The 26,083-nt window shown below is 39.8% G+C and overlaps 1 protein-coding gene across 5 annotated transcripts in view; it reads right to left on the minus strand.

Annotated features, from left to right (window-relative positions):
* pald1a (phosphatase domain containing paladin 1a) overlaps positions 1-26,083 on the minus strand; it is a 79,008-nt gene that overhangs the window by 18,747 nt on the left and 34,178 nt on the right. For 3 of the 5 annotated variants that reach the window (XM_082152405.1, XM_082152408.1, XM_082152407.1), the window contains exons 8-18: positions 23,439-23,596; positions 22,622-22,718; positions 21,584-21,688; positions 20,554-20,649; positions 20,345-20,479; positions 18,116-18,232; positions 17,851-18,030; positions 17,156-17,353; positions 16,178-16,318; positions 15,283-15,354; positions 15,025-15,201 (exon numbers count right to left, since the gene is read on the minus strand). In XM_082152405.1, coding sequence (XP_082008531.1) covers positions 15,025-15,201; positions 15,283-15,354; positions 16,178-16,318; positions 17,156-17,353; positions 17,851-18,030; positions 18,116-18,232; positions 20,345-20,479; positions 20,554-20,649; positions 21,584-21,688; positions 22,622-22,718; positions 23,439-23,596 — 1,476 coding nt within the window. Of the gene's footprint in view, positions 1-13,618; positions 13,638-14,988; positions 15,202-15,282; positions 15,355-16,177; positions 16,319-17,155; positions 17,354-17,850; positions 18,031-18,115; positions 18,233-20,344; positions 20,480-20,553; positions 20,650-21,583; positions 21,689-22,621; positions 22,719-23,438; positions 23,597-26,083 lie in introns of those variants that run through there. The other 2 variants (XM_082152409.1, XM_082152406.1) reach the window with 2 other exon arrangements.

Consider the following 26,083-nt stretch of genomic DNA (forward strand, 5'->3'; position numbering starts at 1 on the left):
GAGAGAGAGAGAAAGCGCCGCTGCACGTGGCGGGAAACACATTCCTTCCATTCCAGAAAGAAAAATGTGCACGGAGATCTGGCGCATTAACTGGAAGAAGAGATGATGAACATTTTAATAGCACTTTCCCAGTTACCTCACTGAATCCCAGCCCGCAGAGACAAATACAGCACGATTATGTCATGATTTATACATTTCCACTCCAGCTCACAGTCACAACAGCCAGAAATATCAATCCAATCGTTCAAAACTGGAATTTCATGGGCTGGAATGCTGATAATCCGGACGGGAAGCGACTCGGAGTCAGTCAGACAGTATTTCCGGATAGAAATGAAAGATCAACGCAGAGCTTCTGTAACAGATTCACCGGCTTCAACTCAAGTAAATCAAAGTGTCTAAGATGTGTTCAGAGTTTAGGGTCGGTCAGATTTGTTTAATGCTTTTGAAAGAGTCTCTTTCTGCTGCATTTATTTGATCAAAAATACAGTAAAAATAGTGAAATATTATTGTCATTTAAAGTAGTGATTTTATATAAGAATATATAGTAAAGTGTAATTTATTCCTGTGATCAAAGCTGGATTTTCAGCATCATTACTCCAGTCTTCAGTGTCACATGATCCTTAACAAATCACTCTAATATGAGGATTTGATGCTCGAGAATCATTTATGAATATTATCAAATACTATTTTTGTGGAAACTGTGACACATTTTATTTGTCAGGATTCTTTGATGACTAGAAAGTTCAAAAGAACAGCATTTATTTTAAATAGAATCTTGTGTAACATTATAAACGTCTATTACTGTCACTTTTGATCAATTTAATAGTGGTGGGCGATACTGCAAACTTCGGTATTGATCCGATACCAAGTAAATACAGGGCCAGTATCGCCGATATTGATACCGATACCAATACTTTTTCATTTTAAAAGCATGCACACTTGAACTTGTATGCACTTTCCTGTGCTAGAGCAGTGTGCCATGATTTATGAGGTGAATGCATCATTAATATGCTAAATCTGAATACGTTTTCATGACTACTAAATGTTTTGTGATTTGTGCTCTCAACTCGCCTGTAATTAGTGACTTTTACAAAACTACCCTAATTATAGTACTAGCCTACTACTAGCACTAGCCTACTGTTCAAAAGTTTGGGGTCTGTAAGATTTTTAATTCTCTTCTGCATTTATTTGATCAAAAATACAGTAAAAACTGTAATATTACAATTTAACAAAGGTTTTCTATGTCATAGTAAAGTGTAATTTATTCATGTGATCAAAGCTGAATTTTCGGCATCATTACTCCAGTCATGATGATAATTCATTTTAATATGCTGATTTGCTGCTCAGGAAACATTTCTTGTTATTATCAATGTTGAAAACAGTTTCAAATTTTTGTGGAAACCATGATACATTTTATGCAGAAATATTTGATGAACAAAGTTGAAAGAACAACATTTATATGAAGTAGATTTTTTTTTTAACAGTGTAAAACCCTTGACTGTCACTTCTGATCAATTTAATGCATCGATCCTTGTTAAAAAATTAAAAAATCTTACTAACGTCAACATTTTGAACCGTTATGTACACTTTTGGTTTGTTTATTGCGAAATAACTCCCGATTGTTTCTCTGTCATCTAAGCAAGGCTTTCCCAAACGCACTGGGCCTGTGAGCTCAGCGAAGCACCAGCATCAAACCCTCTCTGGGATTGATTGGTTTCGTCTTGTATCCAGATGACTAGGAGAAAAAGTTCTATCCTACACAATTATCCGCTAACATTCGCTTATTTTTCCACTTAGAAGCTTATTTTACGCACTGAATTGCGTGCTAAATTAATACAAAATTACTGGTAAAAAAAACACACATTTGGATCGATATTTTTATGTGAGGATCCGATCCTTTTCGATACCACGTCAGTATCGATACTTCAGGATCGATCCGCCCACCCCTACAATTTAATGCAACTCTTAATGACAGTCCGATGTTCAGAGTCTGAGGACAGTAACGACACACAACACGCATCAGAACAACGAGACCGAACAGAGGCTGTAATGTGGAAACTGTGTGTTTGTGATGTGAAATGGGCTTTTTATTGACGCTCAGGGACATTAACAAGTTGAAAAGAAGCCAATTATCAGCACACACAACATGGTGACGGGCCTGATGTGAAGCCTCGGCCATGAAAGGTGTTATTAGTCGCAGTGATCTCTCATGAACAAACGTCCGCAGGGCTGATTCGGATCGGGAGGGATAGTGAGATTGATTTCTCCGAGAACAGAATCCGTAAACACACACCACACATCTGGGTTTGGTCGTGTGTTCGATAACAGACTCACAAACTACAGCTTCCATCAAAACAACAGAGTCGGGAGTGTTTCTGGAACGCGACGGGGTTCGGATGGACATGTGCTACCAATTACAACACCGTCGAAGGTCCCGATTCAGGGAATTCTCTATTGTACTCTCTTATTGCCTGCATTGAAGACGCTTGATGAGAGAGAGAGAGAGAGAGAGAGAGGGGGGGGGGGGGGGAGAGAGAGAGAGAGGGGGGGGGGGGGGGAGAGAGAGAGAGAGAGGGGGGAGAGAGAGAGAGAGAGAGAGAGGGGGGGGGGGGAGAGAGAGAGAGAGAGGGGGGAGAGAGAGAGGGAGAGAGAGAGAGAGAGAGAGAGAGAGAGAGAGAGAGAGAGGGGGGGGGGGAGAGGGAGAGGGAGGGAGAGAGAGACAGAGAGACAGAGAGAGAGAGAAAAAACTCACAGTAAAACACACACATCTACAGTCAAACCAACATTTATTAAGACGCTTTTAGACACATTTCTCACATTATCTCAGTTTATTCGCTATAGTTTAGAAAACGGTAATAAAATATGACAATAACTCAGTTATCAGTTGATATTTGACTGGTTTTGTCCGTCCTTCTGTTAGACTGTCTCACACATGAATTATGTTGAATATCTGTCAGCTGTTAAATTTAACTACACAATTAGATAATACCAGTTTAGCTCAACCAATCACCAAGCAATGCTTCATTTTGTTCAGTCTGTGTGTAAAAAGAGCATTAGCAATTAAAGACAAAACACTTCAGCAAAACATGATCAGCTCAAAGTGTCCCAATCATTTTTGGTCCCTAATTTATCATAACTGTTACTGGTAGTCTCTGTATGAAGACTTTTTGGTCACAGTTTACGTTATTTTGCTCTCCTCACTTATAAATGAACTATAGTGTCCTGCACACACTAGTAAAACAATATCAAAAATTATATCTGGTGTCTGAATAATGTTTGGTTTGACTGTATATGAAGCTTTAAATATGAAGTATGTCCTGTTTTGAACTTTGGATTGAATGAGAAAAATGTTAAAGTGACTCTCATGCCTTTTTCTTTTGCATATTCCAGAAATCCTGCGGCTCATATAGAACTTTATTTATTTTTTCCACCTCCATGAAGAAATGAGTGCCATCCATTACATCACCTTGTTTATCTAAATGTGATGTAAGGTGAAGTTCTCCTTGCTTTACCCTGGGCAAAAAGCCATGTGTTAACCATAGAGTTAAATTATATGCATTTATGCATATAAAATGTGGAGTTAAAATGCTCTCTGTGTGTGTGTGTCAGCTGAACTCTAGGATTATAAGACGGATCTTCTGTACGAACTCTTCAGAGCTGTGGAAGTGTGAGCGTGTGCGGGCTGCTCTCTTTAAATCACAGCGCTGTGAACATGGGCCAAACGGCAGCACGTAAATCACAATCATATGTCAGCTGTTTGGACCCTCTCTCTTTCCGTAGAGGAGGACCTGAATGTGTGTGTGTGTGTGTGTGTGTGTGTCTGATATTTCTTAATGACTTTAGCAGACTCCAGAGCACCTCCACACGGATTTTCCAGCCACAAATACAAACGTGACGCAAACAGACAGCCAGAAACCATTGAGAGAGAGACACAACTACTGCACACAATCAGCGCTCTGTGCCGGCCTAATGGCTTACACACACAGCATGCACACACACACACACACACACACACACACACACACACACACATCATGTATGCATACAGACAGACACACACAGCGTGCATGCAAGAACACAGACACACACCACATGTATGCAGACACACACACAAAATGCAAGCACACAGACTTAGAAACACTCACTCACACACACACCCTCATGCATGCATACACACACACACACACACACACACATAACATGCTTGCATGCACACAGGCAGACACACACACACACACACAAACCCTCATGCATGCATACAGACACACACATAACATGCTTGCATGCACACAGGCAGACACACACACACACACACACACACACACACACACACAGCATGCATGCACACAGACACACAAACAACATGCATGCATACAGACACACACACACACACACACACACACACACACACACACACACACACACACATAACATGCTTGCATGCACACAGGCAGACACACACACACACACACACACAAACCCTCATGCATGCATACAGACACACACATAACATGCTTGCATGCACACAGGCAGACACACACACACACACACACACACACACACACAGCATGCATGCACACAGACACACAAACAACATGCATGCATACAAACACACACACAGAGCATGCATGCATGCATACAGACAAACACACACATATTATGCATGCACACAGACAGTATGGAGCACAAAGGCACCTAGAGACACAGACACTTCATCTCCACTGTTTTCTGTCGTCCTTCAATCATTTCACGAGCTGTTTTCTGTGGACTCTCTTCAGTGACTCTGCATGATGCCCATAAATATTAATTCGCGCTTAAGGATTTCTGTCCAAACAAAACAGACAGAGCAAATCATTTCCATTCAGACTTCTGTGATGACATTTACGTAGTAAAGTCAAGAAAATTCCAAAACAAATTCAGCATGTTTACTCCTGTTCTCAGCGACTTTCAAATGCAATGAATTCAAAATCATTTACAGATATATTTATGTATATTTTTATTTATATTTACTGGGAACTATATTCTCAGAAGGCGAAGCACTGCTACTTCTGCCGAGTGATGTGTGTAAATATGCATTGTGTTTCGAATAAAGTCTTAGTAATACCTTAAAATAACAGAATACATGAACAATAAAAATCTTTTTTAAGCACAATCAATAATGTTGCATTAGTTATTTTGAAGGATGCATTCAAATCTTTACACTGTTTAACATGAAATGGGCGAAGCACTGCTACTCCTGTGGAGTGATTTACTCCAGCTCTGAGGAACTCTCTGCTCCTCACCACAGGCTTCTCAGGCGCTGAGCTAATCACTCCGCAGAAGTAGCAGTGCTTCGCCTTCTGAGAATATAGTTCCCAGTATGTATACGGTTAGAAGATGGCTGTGTGTCATGTGACCTTGTTATTTGTACACGCTGTGACTATACACATCACAACATGTAAATAGGAAAATGTTGGCGTTATTTTGTCACTTACTGAGCGCAGTATGCTAGCTGGAGCCGTTTACCTCCAGTCTTTGTGCTAAGCTAGGCTAGCGGTGGGTGCGTCAGACAGAGTTACGGCACGCACGGAGATGAGAAGGGTATGTGTGGACTTATCTAACTCTGGGGGATATGGTGAATAAGATAAAGCCCCAAAAAGTCGGCGTGTTCCTTTAACGTGTAGCGCAGTCAGAGCAGATTAGAGCGACGGCAGAGAGACGGAGAAATGCTGTCGATGAGAGCAAAGGGGCAAATCCATCAGACTGAGGGTGATAAAAACCACCGCTTCACTCGCATTAGTGTCATTGCCAGCTGTGGGACGTCCTGAACAATACACCATAAAATATGGTGCGCGCTCAACACCCCGATCTCTCTCACGATCAAAGGTCACGCGAGTTTCTTTCAGACCGACTCCATCCAGAGGAAAACACATCAGGAGTCAATCCTGCAATGCAGCACATGACCTAATGTGGGATAAAACTATTCAAATACTCAACTTTTAAAGACACAGTCAAACCTCAATGTATTCAGACACCTTCAGCATTTCTCACATTATCAGTTTATTTGCTATAGTTCAGAAAATGGTATTAAAATATGAGCAGAACTCAGTTGATATTTGACTGGTTTTGTCCGTCCTTCTGTTAGACTGTCTCACACATGAATTATGTTGAATATCTGTCAGCTGTTAAATTTAACTACACAATTAGATAATACCAGTTTAGCTCAACCAATCACCAAGCAATGCTTCATTTTGTTCAGTCTGTGCGTAAAAAGAGCATTAGCAATTAAAGACAAAACACTTCAGCAAAACATGATCAGCTCAAAGTTATGAATCATTTTTGGTCCCTAATTTATCATAAATGTTACTGGTAGTCACTGTATGAAGAATATTTGGGTATAATATGTCACAGTTTACTTTATTTTGCTCTCCTCACTTATAAATGAACTATAGTGTCCTGCACACACTAGTAAAACAATATAAAAAAATTATATCTGGTGTCTGAATAATTTTTGGTTTGACTGTATATTTTGATTGTTTTTGCTTCATTCCATCGCAATAGCACACGTGAACATGGGGCGAATTTCAAAACTATTTACTACACAAACCTATTCATGTTTTTGCGGTGTTGCAGAGCACCTGACGCTCGTCTGCACCTGCTCAGCTCCGAGCACAACACAGCCAAAGTCAATATTAGCAGCGTCTGAGAGGAGAAATGTTGACTTTACTCTCTCTCTCTCTCTCTCTCCAGCGGACGGTATCCCACAGTGCTTTGTTTCTGTGCCGGTCCTGCCATTCAACATCAGTCCAGAACTCATGACATTTGACATATGAACACAGACGGAAAATGATACGACAACAAACAGTCACACAGGATTGACTATGACTCAGTGTTAAAGTGCCCATATTACGCTATAAAAAAGGCTTCTAATTGTGTGGACTCTCCTATAATAGGTTTATATTCATACAAAGTCTAAAAACATTTTAATTGTCTCAAAATACACACTGCAGCGTCAGCTCTTTTCTCTCAGTGTCTGAAACGCTTCGATCAAAGATTCAGTCTCTAAGCTCCGCCTCTCTGAGAGCTGCTCTGCTCTGATTGGTCAGAAAGCAAACGCTCATTATCATATCTGAATCTCAGCTCTTGATCACAGTGATACGAACAGTGACGATGGCGTGGGTTTTACCGTATCAATCTCAGAAAACAGCGTCTTCTCCACATGAACAACATGAACCAAACTCTTCCAGTCTCAGATACACTACAGCGTTTGAGGGCGGAGCTAAGAGACGCTGTTCGTCAGCAGCAGCCAATGGGCTGGTATTATGCAAATTAGTTACGTTGTTACATAGGTTTGGTCAGGAAGTAAGACTGGAATTACTGACGACTCATTTCAGGATGTTCAGAATTGATTCTTTCTTTTTAGAGACAAAAACTCAAACTTTGCAGACCTTTTACATTCACAAACAGCTCTATTACACACTGCATAAAAGGTAACATCCAAAAAAAGCATAAGGGCACTAAATAAACAGGCCACAACACTATTATTAACCACTCTTATTTTCATAAGTCACACACCCTCCTTATGATTCACAGGAACACTTCACTAACATTACCTGAGCAATGCTATCAGACTTAACCAGTCTAACATTGACCAAAAATAGATCAATGGTTTGTACAATCTTCTTAGGCTTTTGGGAAACACCACCCAGATCTCATCTGTCAGTGTTCCCAAATCTTCTGAACTTCTGTGGTTTGTGACTCGATAAGAACGTTTAACATGATCGCTTTATAGAGACTGAATGCAGTTTCCAATCAGAACTGAGCATACGTTTATTTTATTATACCTTTAGACATTTCTTGTTAGTTATTTGCAGGGCCTAAAACTAACACTCAAGCAAGCGCAGAATGAGAGTAAAAATCAGTGACTAATAACATTTTTATGAATCCTAACGATGCATGAATGAATTGACGGCATCGTCACGAAAATCTAAGCCTTTTCAATTTAAATATTCAAGCACAAGACGACGCGAATACTAAACTGAACTTTCTTGCACGTCGTCTTGCACTTGAGCACACACACTCACACAAAATGTCAAAAAATAGGGAGTATAACTGTAAATATAGCCGGTTATGTCTTAAAGGGGTGGTTGATTATGATTAATTAAGATTAGGAATATAAGCTCCGCCCTCTGTGCTGGGAGCAGCAGCTCATTTGCATTTAAAGGAACAGACATAAAAACAGTGCGTTTTTGCTCACCCTCAAAAAGTGACAATTTTAACATGCTATATAAAAATATCTGTGGGGTATTTTTAGCTAAAACTTCACACACACACTCTGGGGACATCAGAGACTTATTGTACATCTTGTGAAAAGGGCATTATACCACTCCTTTAAGTGAACATAAACAGTCGGGAAAGTAAATGAAAGAGTAACGGTATCAATATATTAGATCATTCACTCTTAAAGTGACAGCAGCCTAATATTCCAGCAGATTTTGTTTATTTGTTCTTATATTATTACTAACTGTTCACTTGTCTTTAATAGCGTTTTAAATATATGACTAGAAATTGTATCTGTGGTATTGAAACTGGAATACAGAATTGTGAATTTTTAAATGGCAACAAAAATTTTGGCGTCTGTTTTTGCACACAAAAAAAAATCATGGCCAGTAAAAAACATTTACGGCCGGTACATTTTCTTAAGTCACCGGCCATTGGCAGGTGTGGCAAAAAGTTAGTTTTAAGCCTTGGTAACTTATGATGTAGATTAACCACGACTTCTACAGTCCTGAAAATCGTCATTTTAAAATGCAGCGTCAGGTTTCTTTGACTGATGGCGATGAGGTTTTGCAACAAAAGATGCAGAACAAACCCGAGCCGGTTAGCAGTCGTGCTCTCTCTGGGCATGTGTGCATGTAGACGGATGGTTTTAATTGTTCTAGTCAAATGATTTTGGCTGCCGTCGCTCATCCCTCCCCACCACACACACACACACACACACACACACGTTTTCCGTCAGGATCTTTTTGTGTGGTGGTCTCCCCCAGATTCCTCCCGTCTGGACCCGCTCCATCCCTCCCTCTCGGTGACGTCGACTACCTTTCCTCTCAAAAGCCGCGCTCAACATTCTCTTCTTTCTGCAAATATTTTTCCACACCGCCGTCCAAACCATGAGGGCCTTTCTTTAGGCACTGATTTACATTTCCTTCACTTTTTACTGGAATATTTCATTGGCTGCTGGGTTTTTTTTCCGGCTTCGCCTCACTATATGATTTGGCTCCGGTGTTGGACAGAAACCTGAAACCAGGATCAGGCAATATGCACACAACAAAATAGACTTTCAATGCAAACTATTATAACTTTACCAATAACTTTTTTTGTAATGTTGAGTGTGTCAATCAGATCTTTATGCATCAGTATTTCAAAGTTTGTGTCGTGACATTAATGTTGGGATGAAATGTAAGTAGAGACGGATCTTTTCTTCCACACTATTGTGATAAATGAAAGCGCTGATGCTCAACAGCTCTAGTGCAGATATACTAGTAAACTAACAGTATTTAGAAAACATCTGAATAACTTTACACATTGACAGCTGAGTGAATATTAATCTCACGAATCCAGCCTTATTTGACCTAAAATGACCCACTGATTGACATATAAAATAAAGCGACCAATTACAACTGACGTGCATCACTAGATTATCAAAAAAGAAAAAAGTAAATAAAATGTATAATTTTGATGAAACATTAGCAGGTCAAAAACATGAAAACTCTAAAATATTCCTGAACTGTAAAGGGTTTCCTTGGTCTATCTTACAATAGAAAGATTTTTTTTTTTAGAAAGAAACTTTAATAATAAGCGTTTCTGTCAGGTTTCAGACAGACGAGAGCTGTAATTCACCAGACGAGCTTCGACACACATTATACAGGCGGACGTGATGTGAAACAGTGACAGTGAAATTAATAGACTCATTTGTGACGTACTTGTCAAACCGGTCTGAACGTTTGCACTGTAATCAAATCAAATCAAATCAAGGGTTTCACGGATGGGTTGCTGATGTCAGTGGTGCATTGTGGGAGTTTGGATAGACAGGAGCATGTGATCGCAACACGTTTCTAAAACTGAAAACATATGAATAGCTTCACACACTGATTGACATATAAAGCGACCAATCACAGTTCTTGCATGCCATTTAGGGGCGGGTTCTGAAAGGCGATAGGTTTTGTTTGTATTTGAGTTTATCGCCATATTAGATTTAAAGGATACTGCATGTCAGATACGAATCATAATCAAACATTTGATCAAATTCAGCTCATTAAAACTCTATAAATGTTTTCCTGGGTCCATCTTACAAAACAAAGCTTTCAAAGTTTGTCCTGATAAAGAGTTGCGATGGAAGTAACGACAGACTACACAAATTCTTATGTTTATATATTCTTATATTTCTTATGCATTGTGACATAGTGTAATGAAATATCGAGAAGAAGAAAAAAAAAGGAAAGGATTTAACATTTCCAGGTCAATAAAAAAGTGAATCGTTCACAATCTTTATGAATTGCATATAAATTCTCCTTTCATAAACAGACTAATAAACTTAACGTGATGCATGATTGTCCGTCATACATAAAAGAATCCGGTACACTTTCTGCACTCAAAAAAATCATGCCATAGTATATTATTAACTATGTGCATCCATTTAAATAATCATATTTTAAAATGCATGGATTTATTGATAGTAAATATATACGCCTGCTTAATGTGCATTTAAATGCATTGAGTTTATTAGTATTATTACAGTTGCATTTCATTTATGCATGCATGAAGTTTATTAGTGGCAACACTTTATTTTACAGTGTCCTTGTTACATATTACATTTACTTACCATAGTAAATTATGCATAATTACATGCAACTAACCCTCAACCAAATCCTAATCCTACCCTAACCCTATAGTAAGTACATGTAGTTGCTTAATATTACTCAGTACTTCAATATATAATTAGCCTACACTGTAACAATGACACCTTAAATAAAGCGTAACCGCTCATGTTAAAACTTAGTAATGCATACGGATGGAAATTGCATGCATCTTAAATTTAGGCCTAAATATTTTGTTGAATGTGTGATGAATCGCACGGATCGCTCTCCGTCAGCGACGCCGTTATCTAAACCAGGAGCTGAGCGAAAGTGAAAGAATGACACGACAGAAGAGAGGGATTAGTGTTCGGGTTTCCACACGGGAAAAACAAATCCCTGGTCTCTCCTGCGGGATCTGAGACTGGCCGCTTTAGGAAGCCGAGCTGCAGTTCAGTTACTGTAATGGCTGAACGGAGAAGGGGAAGAAAAAAAACGAGCTCGGGACAATGTGATCCATTGAGAGCAGATGAAGTGGCTCTCGCTGCACAAACCTGCATTGATGAGCGAGTCGCCCCTCGAGCTTTACATAAGAGCCGACACTCGAACCTGCGACAGACCTGACCCACAAACACAATTACACACACACACACACACACACACACACACACATAACAACCCCTCCTCTTCACAAACGCGTCACGCGCATCTGTCAGTCATTAGGGTTTCACAGCTGGCTGCAGATCTTAATGCACGTGGAAAAGTTTGGATAAAACTCCTTCAAACTAACATTAGAGGGTTTTTCCCAGAATCCTTCTAAGGAAATCAAGGAGACTCTTGACATGTATGCTGCTTATATAAATGGAGACTGAAGTTGATTAGTGTCTGATTATGGGGTTATTGTCTAAATGTATTTATGGAGTGAAGAGACTGCCCTCTACAGGACACTCAGAGACGACACAAGAGTTCGGACACGTCATTAAATCTACATGTAAGAATAACAGTTAAGCCATGCAACGTCTGGGAATGATGTAGTGATCAAAACATGAAAACTCATTAACCAAAATTCATGATAGGTGATATTAAACACTACTGAAGGAGGAACATGTGTGAGAAGCACTTTATGATGCTGCTTTACTGCTTCAATTAAATACAATAATATAACACATTTAGTGCATATATTTATAGTAAAATAAAGTTACAAATAAAATAAACCCATAAAAGATCAATTAAATAAAAAAAATTAATTACATTCTGAACATATATTTAGAAGATTTTTAGTTTATTTATTTTATCTAAAATAAAAAACTATGATCAATAAATAATACAAAAAATAACACATTTAGTGCATATATTTATAGTAAAATAAAGCTGTCTGATCTGAGCCCTCACCTGCCTGATCTGAGCCCTCACCTGTCTGATCTGAGCCCTCACCCTCACCTGTCTGATCTGAGCCCTCGCCTGCCTGATCTGAGCCCTCACCCTCACCTGTCTGATCTGAGCCCTCACCCTCACCTGTCTGATCTGAGCCCTTGCCTGCCTGATCTGAGCCCTCACCCTCACCTGTCTGATCTGAGCCCTCACCCTCGCCTGTCTGATCTGAGCCCTCACCCTCGCCTGTCTGATCTGAGCCCTCACCCTCGCCTGTCTGATCTGAGCCCTCGCCTGCCTGATCTGAGCCCTCGCCTGCCTGATCTGAGCCCTCGCCTGCCTGATCTGAACCCTCGCCTGCCTGATCTGAGCCCTCGCCTGTCTGATCTGAGCCCTCGCCTGTCTGATCTGAGCCCTCGCCTGCCTGATCTGAGCCCTCGCCTGTCTGATCTGAACCCTCACCTGCCTGATCTGAGCCCTCACCCTCACCTGTCTGATCTGAGCCCTCACCTGTCTGATCTGAGCCCTCACCTGTCTGATCTGAGCCCTCACCTGGGGATATTTTGGGGATATTTAATTTAATTTTATCAATCAATAAATTCCTCTTGAAATAAACTTTGTTGTATTATTTAAATGTAATACTGTGAAGCTGCTTTGATACAATCTGTATTGTGAAAAGCGCTATACAAATAAACTTGACTTGACTTGCCTGATCTGAGCCCTCACCCTCACCTGTCTGATCTGAGCCCTCGCCTGCCTGATCTGAGCCCTCACCTGTCTGATCTGAGCCCTCACCCTCACCTGTCTGATCTGAGCCCTCACCCTCACCTGTCTGATCTGAGCCCTCGCCTGCCTGATCTGAGCCCTCACCTGTCTGATCTGAGCCCTCGCCTGCCTGATCTGAGCCCTCACCTGCCTGATCTGAGCCCTCACCCTCACCTGTCTGATCTGAGCCCTCACCCTCACCTGTCTGATCTGAGCCCTCACCCTCACCTGTCTGATCTGAGCCCTCGCCTGCCTGATCTGAGCCCTCACCCTCACCTGTCTGATCTGAGCCCTCACCCTCACCTGTCTGATCTGAGCCCTCACCTGTCTGATCTGAGCCCTCGCCTGCCTGATCTGAGCCCTCGCCTGTCTGATCTGAGCCCTCACCCTCACCTGTCTGATCTGAGCCCTCGCCTGCCTGATCTGAGCCCTCGCCTGTCTGATCTGAGCCCTCGCCTGTCTGATCTGAGCCCTCGCCTGCCTGATCTGAGCCCTCACCCTCACCTGTCTGATCTGAGCCCTCACCCTCACCTGTCTGATCTGAGCCCTCACCCTCACCTGCCTGATCTGAGCCCTCACCTGCCTGATCTGAGCCCTCACCTGTCTGATCTGAGCCCTCACCCTCACCTGTCTGATCTGAGCCCTCGCCTGCCTGATCTGAGCCCTCGCCTGCCTGATCTGAGCCCTCACCCTCACCTGTCTGATCTGAGCCCTCACCCTCACCTGTCTGATCTGAGCCCTCACCTGCCTGATCTGAGCCCTCACCCTCACCTGTCTGATCTGAACCCTCACCCTCACCTGTCTGATCTGCAGAGCCCTCGCCTGCCTGATCTGAGCCCTCACCTGTCTGATCTGAGCCCTCGCCTGCCTGATCTGAGCCCTCACCTGTCTGATCTGAACCCTGCCTGATCTGAGCCCTCACCCTCACCTGTCTGATCTGAACCCTCACCTGTCTGATCTGAGCCCTCACCCTCACCTGTCTGATCTGAGCCCTCACCTGTCTGATCTGAGCCCTCACCTGTCTGATCTGAACCCTCACCTGTCTGATCTGAACCCTCACCTGTCTGATCTGAACCCTCACCTGTCTGATCTGAACCATCACCTGTCTGATCTGAGCCCTCGCCTGCCTGATCTGAGCCCTCACCTGTCTGAGCTGAACCCTCACCTGTCTGATATGAGCCCTCACCCTCACCTGTCTGATCTGAGCCCTCGCCTGCCTGATCTGAGCCCTCACCCTCACCTGTCTGATCTGAGCCCTCACCTGTCTGATCTGAGCCCTCACCCTCACCTGTCTGATCTGAGCCCTCACCCTCACCTGTCTGATCGGCAGAGCCCTCGCCTGCCTGATCTGAGCCCTCATCCTCACCTGTCTGATCTGAGCCCCCGCCTGCCTGATCTGAACCCTCGCCTGCCTGATCTGAGCCCTCACCCTCACCTGTCTGATCTGAGCCCTCACCCTCACCTGTCTGATCTGAGCCCTCACCCTCACCTGTCTGATCTGAGCCCTCGCCTGTCTGATCTGAGCCCTCACCCTCACCTGCCTGATCTGAGCCCTCACCTGCCTGATCTGAGCCCTCACCTGTCTGATCTGAGCCCTCACCCTCACCTGTCTGATCTGAGCCCTTGCCTGCCTGATCTGAGCCCTCACCCTCACCTGTCTGATCTGAACCCTCACCTGTCTGATCTGAGCCCTCACCCTCACCTGTCTGATCTGAGCCCTCGCCTGCCTGATCTGAGCCCTCACCCTCACCTGTCTGATCTGAGCCCTCACCTGTCTGATCTGAGCCCTCACCTGTCTGATCTGAGCCCTCACCCTCACCTGTCTGATCTGAGCCCTCACCTGTCTGATCTGAGTCCTCACCCTCACCTGTCTGATCTGAACCCTCACCTGCCTGATCTGAGCCCTCACCCTCACCTGTCTGATCTGAGCCCTCACCCTCACCTGTCTGATCTGAGCCCTCACTTGTCTGTCTGTGCAGATGATGATCTGAACCCTCACCTGTCTGATCTGAGCCCTCACTTGTCTTTCTGTGCAGATGATGATCTAAACCCTCACCTGTCTGTAGGTGCAGATGATGATTTGAACCCTCACCTGTCTGTAGGTGCAGATGATGATCTCTCGCAGGTGATAGTGCAGTGGCGTCATCGTCTCGCTGACCGAGTCCAAGGCCATGTCCACCTCACGCTTCATCCGGTGACCGTCAGGGAGCAGACGCACCAGCTTCATGACCACCTAAACACACACACACAATTATTATTATTCTAAAACAGTTATTATTATTATGAAAAAGGTAAAAGCGCAGAAGTGCATCACCTCAAACTCGCCCTTTGTGTATTTGGCATCAGGAACGCTTACGATTTCATCCTCGCAAAACTCTGGAAATCCCTGTCAAACAAACAAAGAAATATATAAATATACTTTATTATTACTATTCACCACAGTAAAGCTGACCGAGTGGATGAGGTCATCCGAGCTGCTGTGAGTGAGTGGTGGCCAACTTCAGAAAAGAAAAATAAATTAATTTTTCAAAATACACACAAACCATAGTTCAAAATAATAGCATTTATTTTAAATAGAAAGCTTTTGTAACATTATACACTACATTTGAAAGAAATTAAAGAAAGTAATAGAGGAAGTGAGGGAGCGCTGTGATTGGATGATGGTTTGATGCGTGTGAGGGAGCGCTGTGATTGGATGATGGTCAGATGCGCGTGAAGGAGCGCTGTGATTGGATGACGGTCTGATGCGCGTGAGGGAGCGCTGTGATTGGATGACGGTCTGATGCGCGTGAGGGAGCGCTGTGATTGGATGATGGTCTGATGCGCGTGAGGGAGCGCCATGATTGGAAGATGGTCTGATGCGAGTGAGGGAGCGCCGTGATTGGAAGATGGTCTGATGCGCGTGAGGGAGCGCTGTGATTGGATGATGACGAGTGTCGTGATCATTCTCAAGTGTCGTGTTGCAGCACTTGGCAAACCTAGTGAGTGGAGGCGGGGCTAATTTGCATATGCATGGCTCCACGTGTGCAAAAGTAGGTGTCGAGGTACATTCAAGGCATTAAGGAAAAACTTTAAATATGTAATTTGGGTGATCAAAGAGGAGTTTTAAGGAATAAAATTTACTAAATTATAAACATTAAAAAGCTACTTTGAAACAATGTGTATAGTGAAAAGTGCTTGTTAATTTTTGTAAAAAGCAGCAGACGTACGTTGAAGTGCCAGAGCGTGAGGGCGGCGATCACCATAGCTGTGGTCGTTCTTCCTTTCCCGTTCGAGCAGTTAAAGACGAACGCAGAGGAAGAGTCTTCAGCGAGACGAGCCTTCATCGCCTCCAGCAGCCCATCGAAGCCCTGAACACACACACACACACACACACACACGAAACTGATAAAGTAGACCAAGACATTCAGAAAATGCACAAAAGAAAGATAACAAAACTGTCAGGATGAACAGCAATAAAGGTCTTCACTGTAAGTATTCATGCTGAAGTCTCTATTACAGCATCATTTCACCCATAAATGACAAATCTATCATCATTTTCTCATCATCATGACTTTATTTCTAGTTTTTCTCGTGCTCTTCGCATTTGATGTTAGGCATGAAATCTGGCATTCATTTTGCATCTTATTTAATCATATTTTAATCTTTATCTGTGTATAATGACTTTAATATGTCATATGGACTACTTCAAGAAAGTTTTTGTCCCTTTTGCTTGACAGTCTTTCAGGTTTTTTCAAAATGTTTCTGTGTTCCATAAAATTTTTTAAAATTATAATAATAAAACAATAAAATTAAAGAAAAGAAAAGAAAATAAATAATTTAATAAAATATATTAAATAAAATGAAATAAATATTAAAATGTTAATAAAAAATTTAAAATAAATAAATAAAATAAAAACATTAAAACAAAACAAAATAAAATAAAATAAAATAAAATAAAATAAAATAAAATAAAATAAAATAAAATAAAATAAAATAAAATAAAATAAAATAAAATAAAATAAAATAGGGCGAGTTAATGACATTTCTGGGTGAAATATTCTGGTAAAATCTGAGATTACAGTGACTCTGATGAACACTAGAGGGAGCCGAAGCTCTTTTCTCTGTCCTCTCATCAGCCTTTAGAACTGCATCTGAACGGAAAGATGAATGTCAGCAGATCTTAAAGCTTTTAAAGTGTGTTTCACCTCTTCAGTCGGAGCAGAGCATTCTGGGAGAGGAATCCGCCTGTACTCCAGGCCCTGGTGTGAACTCTTGTGATGGTTAAAGATCTCCTGTACCGTCAAACAGCTCTTGAACATCTTCATCTGCTTCTCCTGCTCCAGAGTCACTTCAAGCCATTTCTGACTTCCCAAAAGTTCCTCTTTCAGAGCCGTTTCCAGTCTCTGCATCACACACACACACACACACACACACACACACACACACACACACGCCGTTCAGTGTGTTCCAAACAGGGCTTCGCAAGTTGATGAAATGTTAATAATTATATTGAATAAAATAAATAAATAAATAAATAAATGGGGCTGTGAATAATCTCTCAGAGCTTCTCGTTCACAGAAAACTCATTTGGGAACTTTAATTTACACATTCGCATAATTTCCAATATTTTGTGGACAGTTTACAGCATTTCACTAAAACAGTCCGCCAACATAAAGCTTAGGGATTTTAAATGTTTAAAGTGAATGATTGTAACTTGTAGTGTAAAATAAAATTATTTTTATTATAATTATCAAATATAATTTTTGTATTTGTCATTTACAACAGAAATATCTGAGAAATAATTTAAAGAGAATAATTTAAGGCAGAAACAATGATCTCATTGAAGTAATGAATACTTGTTTGTTAACAAATGATTAGAAAAACGTAGCATTAGTCTGACCTGGATCTCGTGTGTGTGTGAGGAGAGCACACATATGTGCTGATCCACACGCGTGGGCTCTCTCGGACAGAAGATCTGGCCGTTGGCCTCCAGAACCAGTTCATCCTGCAAATTCACCCATAAAACACTGCTGTGTTTCCTCTTCTCATCCGCCAGATACGCCAGGACGGCTCCCGTCGCCTGCCGGGGAACGACACAGAAGAGCAGTGAGAGATGCTGTCGATGAAAGCGTTCACAAACCCTTCTCAGAGCGGACGAGAATCACCTCAGACGTCGGCTGAGCCATGCCGTAGATCGGCATCTTGGGAACTCGTCGGAAATTAGCCACTTTCATCTCCTTAATGGTGCTCAGGACGTCAGGTGCTAAATATTCATCTGCGACCTAGACATAAAGACATGCATACTTTCAGGAATAATGCATCATCCGTTAGTTTAGTCGAGGTTTACAGAGAAAAATTGTCATTTTAGGATGATGTTTGCAAGTGTTGAGATGACACAATTTCCCAGTTTATTATGCAGAGATGACAAAAGGGAACAATTAAGTTAAATCTTTGCACAAATAATTATACAGAGTCACATTTATTTATATAGAGCTTTAAACAATACAGAATGAAATAAAATAGGAAAATAACTGTTAATGTAAAATTAATCAATTATGAAACTAACTTTTTTTTTTCGCATTGATTTTTAATTTTTTTTTATTTTGTTTGCATTGATTTTTAAATTTTTTTTGCATTGATTTTTTTTTTAACATTTATTTTGTTTGCATTGATTTTTTTTTTTTCATTGATTTTTTTTCTCATTAACATTGACATTTATCAAGCACAACTATTTAACCCTGTTACCAAAGTAATCCAAAGAAAAATTAAAGTTTAATAAGGATTTAATGCAGTATTCACAAACATGTCAAACAGTAGGAAAAATTATAAACCTCATCAAATAAAGTTTCACTTTTTAAAAATCTTAAATTTGACCACTTAGCTTCATAGAAGCTTCTATTTTTAAAAAGTGAAACTTTTATTTGATGAGGTTTATAATTTTTGGATAGAATCCATCAAGTTCTGTTCAGTTGAAACTTTGTATCATTGTGAATGTTACATTTAAAATGTGGAATTAAAGTGCAGAGCAACATTCCATTTTCTCTGGAGCTAAATCTTCTAATCCAATGAGGAATTAGCTTAATAAAATGTTTAATGAAAATTAGTGTCTTTAATGCTTTTAGAATATAGAGTCAATTTAATCCAAGAAATTTCTGAATCATGAAATGTTTTCTGAAAGTAAAGCATCTCCCGACAACACTCATTTGATCTTATTTGTTTGTAATTTAATGCCATTTAACGCAATTTTCATGGCAAAAGAAAAACAACAGGTTAAAATGTAGCAAAACATAAAAGGATTTTTTTTTTATAAAGGTTTTTAAAGCATTTTTGATTAAAAAAAAAAAACTTTAAAAAAAACTAAACCTATTTTGTATGTTTCAAGGTCTGTTTTGAATCCTGTTTTGTAAGAAGATCATGTAAGATCGTGTAGGTCGACTTCCTCAATTCAGCGCTAAATCTCGGTTCCAAGGCCAGAAAGAGTCATGATGTTACAGTTCATCTGTCAACAAGTCACACTTTCCTTAGTTACCGTTGCTAAGTGAGAAGTTAATTTCCATGCAGAGCAAACGCACATTAATCTCAATGGAGAAACACTATCTATCAGAACAAATCACAGATAAAACACAGAATCTCACAGAATGGAAGTCACCAGCATGTTAAAGGAGAACATCTCTTTAGGACCGTAAAAAAGCAACACACACTACACTCAGATCTTATATGCGAGGAAGTGGTTATTCAGTCATAATTATTCACTAACTATGACTAATGTTTGCATGCACAACAAATACGGTCTATATTTGGGTTGCATCCATGTAATGAATATGATGTTTATAAATATGCATAAAAGCATCAGAATATAATGCTGCAATACAGTATGTTCAGTTATTGGCTTAATTGCTAAGTAATTTAATTAGGAATAGCACTTAACAGCTTCAAAAATGCCTGAAAACAATGGCATGAAACGGAAAGGAATAAGCAATATTAATAATAGTCGATTCGTTACATAAATCTATTCAATTAAATCTGCCTCGTCACTCCAGAAATGCATTGATGTTTCTTTAATTTCCTAACGTTGCACATTGAAGAATTTTGCACCTGGCTTTATCATATGTTCAGATCTATCTACCGAAAATATATGCAAAATCATGCATATTTAATGAGATAATGCCTAATTTGCATAATTAAAAATACAAATTTCTAAAACTTTTTTAATATACTTGTGCAAGTACTCAACTGAGGAAGTTTCATGATGATATCAATTATTTTTTACCCAATTCACCTGTAGTGTCTCGCCTTAACTTCCTTACGTTGCACATTGAGTGCATTATGTATACATTCAGAAAAGCAGGGATTTAATCCAACAGTTTAATTTCTTTCAGAAGGGTTTTCCTCACCAGAACTCGAGCTCCTTTGGTGAGCAGGTCAGCTGGTGCTCTGAGCTCTGATTGGTTCATGCAGGAGAGGAGGCGGTACATCCAGGCGTTAGAGCACAACCATTGGCTGAAACTACACGCGAACGCCAGCGGATACTACAACAGCGAGGAGAAACATTATAAATACGAATAATGCCCCTTAAAACACTCATTTGGAAACACACTGTTACCTGTTCATGAAGGTAAGCGTTAAAGACGATCAGGAAGAAATATCGCTCTAGACTCTGTAGAGTTCGATGGAGGAAGTAATCTTTAGTGCTGCTTCCCTAAAAACACACAGACACACTTTATTTACAATCTGTTCAGCTGTAGGCCGTAAATCTGCCGTGTGTTTCCAGCTGGATCCACACACAAGCGATCTTTACACAACACTAGCTGGAGGAAACGGAGTATCTAAAGCTCAGTACAACAGATTTCAGTTTGTCCAGAGAGGAAGAATCCCGAGAAACGGACAGAATCGGCTCAGTTGATACGCTGCGGGATAAAGAGTCTTTATTAAGAAGCCTTACACGTCTCACACACACACACACACACACACACACACACACACACACAGTCTGTGTAATGAAGCCTGACAAGAGTAATAAATTACTGCCAGATTCAGGGCTCATATAACGAGGAGTTTTCCAATAAAACATTTCATTGCATTATGAAGCGTACAGTATTTCACATGAAAAAGATGCATTTACATTAGTTTGGAATAATAAAGATTGTATCAAGGTTGCATTTATTTGATCAAAAATACAGTAAAAATGTGAAATATTGTTACAATTTAAAATGGCTTCTCATGTTTTATATGAGAATATTTTGTAAGCTGTAATTTATTCTTGTGATCAAAGCTGGATGTTCAGCATCATTACTCCAGTCTTCAGTGTCACATGATCCTTCACAAATCACTCTAATATGATTTCATTCGTGATTTCATGTCCTCGTTTTGTCTTGTGTATTGTCAAAAAATTATGAAATCATTCTAATATGATGATTTGCTGCTCAAGAAACAGTTCCAATTATTGCCAATCTTAAAAACAGCTGTGCTTGCATCCTATTTTTGTGGAAACTTGGGTAAATTTTCTTAATTATTCCAAACTTTTGACAGCTAAAAAAAAAAAAAAAAAAAAAAAAAAAAAAAGCATATTTAATTCTAGAGAAAGTGGACAATGTAAAATATGCACCTTTGCATCATTGCACACAGATTCTCACCTGGATCTGATAGTCCTCCCCGATTCCCTCCAGCTTGTGTTTGTTCTCATAAATGGCCTCTCGAATGTCGTGCATCTCGGAGCACAGGTCTATGGCGCGGTTCACCTGAAACACAGCATAAATAATCATATTTTTGCTCAACGAAGCCCAAATTAATAATTTTTTGTACCACCTTTAAGCTGATTCACACTTTAGTTTAGGCTCCAATTCTCACTATTAACTAGTTGCTTATTATCATGCATATTACTAAGATATTAGCCGTTTATTAGTACTTATAAAGCACATATTAATGCATTATTATATTCTAAATCCCTTAATCATCCAATACGTAAGGGTTAATGCCCGACGAGGTGTCCATTATCAGGTATTAATGGACGACGGCGAGGCGTGAACCGTCCGACGCGCAGCGGAGGACGGTTGCCTCCGCCGAAGTCCATTAATACCTGACAATGGACACCTCGAAGGGCATTAACCCGCTTATACCATGGTCACTTACGAAAGAAAGAAATATTTAATCAATTAATAATACTTTAATGTGTTTTAGAGTAAAAATCGTGAGGGTTTTTATTTATTAAGTCGAGCGCACTATTTAATATCTCCCGTATACAGGCGTTGCCAAGCAACGTGGCCACAGCGACCCGACCGCAGCGATGCGAAACTTTGTTTCAAAGAGTCAAAACTCACAGATAGTTTCCTAAATCGTTTTTATTAGGCCTACAGCAAATATTGTCAACCATTCACTCACGTGTTGAAAGGAAAGCAAGCAAGACAGAAAGACAGGCAATGGCAGTAGGCCATATTTCCTAGGTGTACATTATCACTTTTTAACGGACACCCTGCAACCAATCAGAATCGAGTATTCACCCAGACCATGGTATAACTAAACTTAACAACTACCTTCCTAACTATTAATAAGCAGTAATTAGGAGTTTATTGAGGCAAAAGTCGTAGTTAATAGTGAGAATTGGACCCTAATCTAAAGCGTGATCATATCATGATGGGATTTATGTCTTAAAGAATGTTAGATTGAACACAAACCTCTTCCATGACCTCTTGACCTTTAGGCAGTTTACTGATGAGGGTCTGAATGACCTGAAACTGCATTTTGGGTTTGTTCGTCACGTCCTCTTCAGATCTATGAACACGTGACATCTTTGACATTAAACATTTCGGCAGCAAACACACATCTTTATTAAACATTCATGCAAAAGAATGATCATGAATTCACACTCTCATTGAAAATATGAGGTCAGTGAGACTATTATTTAAAAAGCAATTGCTACTTTTATTCATCAAGGACGCATTAAATTGATCAAAAGTGACAGTAAAGACATTTATAATGTTACAAAAGATTGAAAAATCCTGAAAAAATAAAAGGCGTCACGGTTTGCACAAACATATGAACTGTTTTTAACACTGATAATAATCATAAATGTTTCTTGAGCATCAAATCATCATATTAGAATGATTTCTGAAGGGTCATGTGACACTGAAGACTGGAGTAATGATGCTGAAAAGGGATAAATTACTTAAATTAAATAAAAAAATTTATAAAATGTAATATTCAACAATATTATTGATCTACCTGCATTTGACACCATTATATGAGAACTGATGAACATCACGGTTTTCCCCAGAGCAGCTTTATATATATATATATATATTTTATTTTTTTTCACAGCTATTTTAAATTGTAAAAAAAATACAATAATAATTGTAAATAATACATTTTTGATCAAATAAATGCAGCCATGGTGACTGTTGAGCAGAAGAAACAAAAATAATTGTACTGACCGCATTCAAACTGAAGGACGGTGTGTGTGTGTCAGTATTCTAGGAGTGTTGGGGGTCTTACGGTGTTGCTGGCTCCGGTGACGCCCGTGTCAGGTGCATCATCACCAGTGATCCCAGGATTAATCCCAGATTAGTGCGTCCGACTCCCACCTGACAGCTGAACAACAGCGCAGGAAGAGGCTGAGATGCATCGCGACTCAAGGACAGAGACGGATTCTCCTGACAGAGAGAGATCGCAGTTTCTTAATGCATTTATCCGGGACACCAGAGTGCAGTGCACTGCGTGTGTATGTGCTCTCGCCTTTATTACCATACACATGCACTGCACTGTACTCTTTACCAGCCTTTCTGCACTGGGCAAGAAGAGAGAAGGTCTAAGGGAAAAAAAGTCGTTTGAGACCATTTTAATACGGCTATCACATGTCAACCGAGCGAAAACAACACTAAGATTGCACACTTGAAACGGTGGAGATCCTGAATTGGAATCAGATAACACATTGAAATTAAGTTTATGCAGATCCGTCAGCATGGGATTTAAACCAATCAAACAACACTAGAGATGCCAGACCACCCACATCTCCACAGATCACTTACCAATTGTAGTCAGAATTACTGAATACAAATTAAATAATGAAACCTGTAGTAACAATCTATTACGTCACACATTTTAGGTGATAAACGAACTACTTTTTGATTACTTTAAGTTTACTTTTGACTTATCACACAGATTTGAATAGGATAATCTTGTACCATATTGATATAAAAAATATATATAAAAAAAGTGTAAGTTCAAAAATTGATGAAAAGGTAAGTTTTTTACTCAAGTAATAATTATTTATTATCAATAATTAAAGTAAAGTAATAATTAATTAAACAACAGATGTACAATTAAAATAAATAATTCTGTTTTTATTTAAATGTTTAATTTATTAAATGTTGCAAAACAAGAAAAGATTACATTTTATTTGTTTATGCTGTGTGGCCTCAATTTTCTGTGTAATTATATCCTTTATGAATTATATATATATTTATTAAGTTAAATGCTGTTTTAAAAGGGGGAAATTTAAAAGATAAAAAAGTAAAATTAGGTAGAATCAATAAATCATGAATAATTGACTGCCGTTTTGTGGATATTAAGTAATCATGTAATCAATAAAAGAGTAACTGTGTTCTGATTAGGAGTATCTGAAATTTAACAATCTAATTACAAGTATATAATATAAACTTAAAATCTTCAAAATCAATATTTTAGGTCAAAAGAGTTTGGCTGACAAAAAAAAGTTTGAGATCCTTAATTTAGCTGATATAAAACTTGAGGTTTTATTAATTTAGGTTCTAAACAAAAACTTACATTTATGCAACCTTTAAAAGGTTTAAAAGAGTTAATAATTAGTAATATTATTGGTTTGACTGCAATCGGCTGAGAACAAAACTAACTGAATTGATCTGAATAATGACATGAATTTCTCATATTTGAAGTTTGCATCATGGATTCTGTAATTTTCCGGTTTATTACTGTGAATCTGCTATAATCTGTATTGTAAAAGCGCTGTAGATATAAAGCTGACTTGACCTTGTTTACATCTATACCGTCTAATATCCTTTGGAAATGCTATAAAATGTCTGTTTCGGTTTAGAAACGGCTAATTAAACCTGAATCTCCATTAATATGGAGTAATTATGGATCTCTTCCACGGATCAGCCTTGAAGCGAGTCGGGAAGTCTAAAACTTCCTTTTAAAAAACTGCATCCTGTGAATCAATCTATTGGCAGGCCTAAAATAACAGCTTGAGCCCTGAGGTTTGACGAGAGGCTTTAAATAGCGAACGTTCACGAGGATCAGGAGTTCAGATGAATGATTCCTCGCCGCCAGACAAATCCATCAAAACAGACACACCGCTCGTTTTAGAAGCATTTTTGGGAATATGCATGGGAAGAATGCATCCAATCACACAGTATAAAGGGTAAACAAGTTCTTCCAGTGCAAATAATTACTCCTCTGCGGTCACTATTCTGCTTTTTCTCCATATTTATCTTTCTTGAGTGTGTAATGTTGGTGTTTGAGCATGAGAAAGGTTTCGGGAGTTCTTCTCTATATCAGTGTCAGTGTTTCTGAACTCCTGAAACGCCTCCATTGTAGTTCCGGGAACGAACACGCCACAATATTCCTCATTTAAATAATTAATATGCAGAATAAAGGGGCGGGGCTTGTTTGAGTTAGTTAGTAGTGTGTTGAAACTGGTGGTTATGGTAATTAGGGGCGGGACATTTCCCAAACACGCTCGACCAATCACAGCACGCTGCTCCAGCCGACCAATCAGAGCACAGTGTGCTTTTCAGAAGGAGGGGCTTCATAGAGACAGGAAGTAAACAGAGTGTTACTGACAGACTGGGAAGAGAGGAGCCGCAACAATGGAGAATATGAGGAGAATAATATCGTTCTTAAGCCCAAAAACATAACTCATAAGTGCACGCAGTCTGTGGTTTCATGTGGCCATTTTACTTTTTAATCTTTCAACACGACAAATCTGTGGCTTCAGCTTCTGTCTTCTTAACCCAGAGAAACAGGAAACACACGAAGGAAGTGTCATTCATCAGACACATGCAAAGCGTGACTGCAAACACACACACACTGAGCTCTAACCAGACACACACACACCACCACAGATGCACTCGCAACTATTTACCATGGTAAAACTCAATATA

This window comes from Leuciscus leuciscus (assembly GCF_965113295.1).
Source record: "Leuciscus leuciscus genome assembly, chromosome: 21".
In the NCBI taxonomy this organism is placed as follows: domain Eukaryota; kingdom Metazoa; phylum Chordata; class Actinopteri; order Cypriniformes; family Leuciscidae; genus Leuciscus; species Leuciscus leuciscus.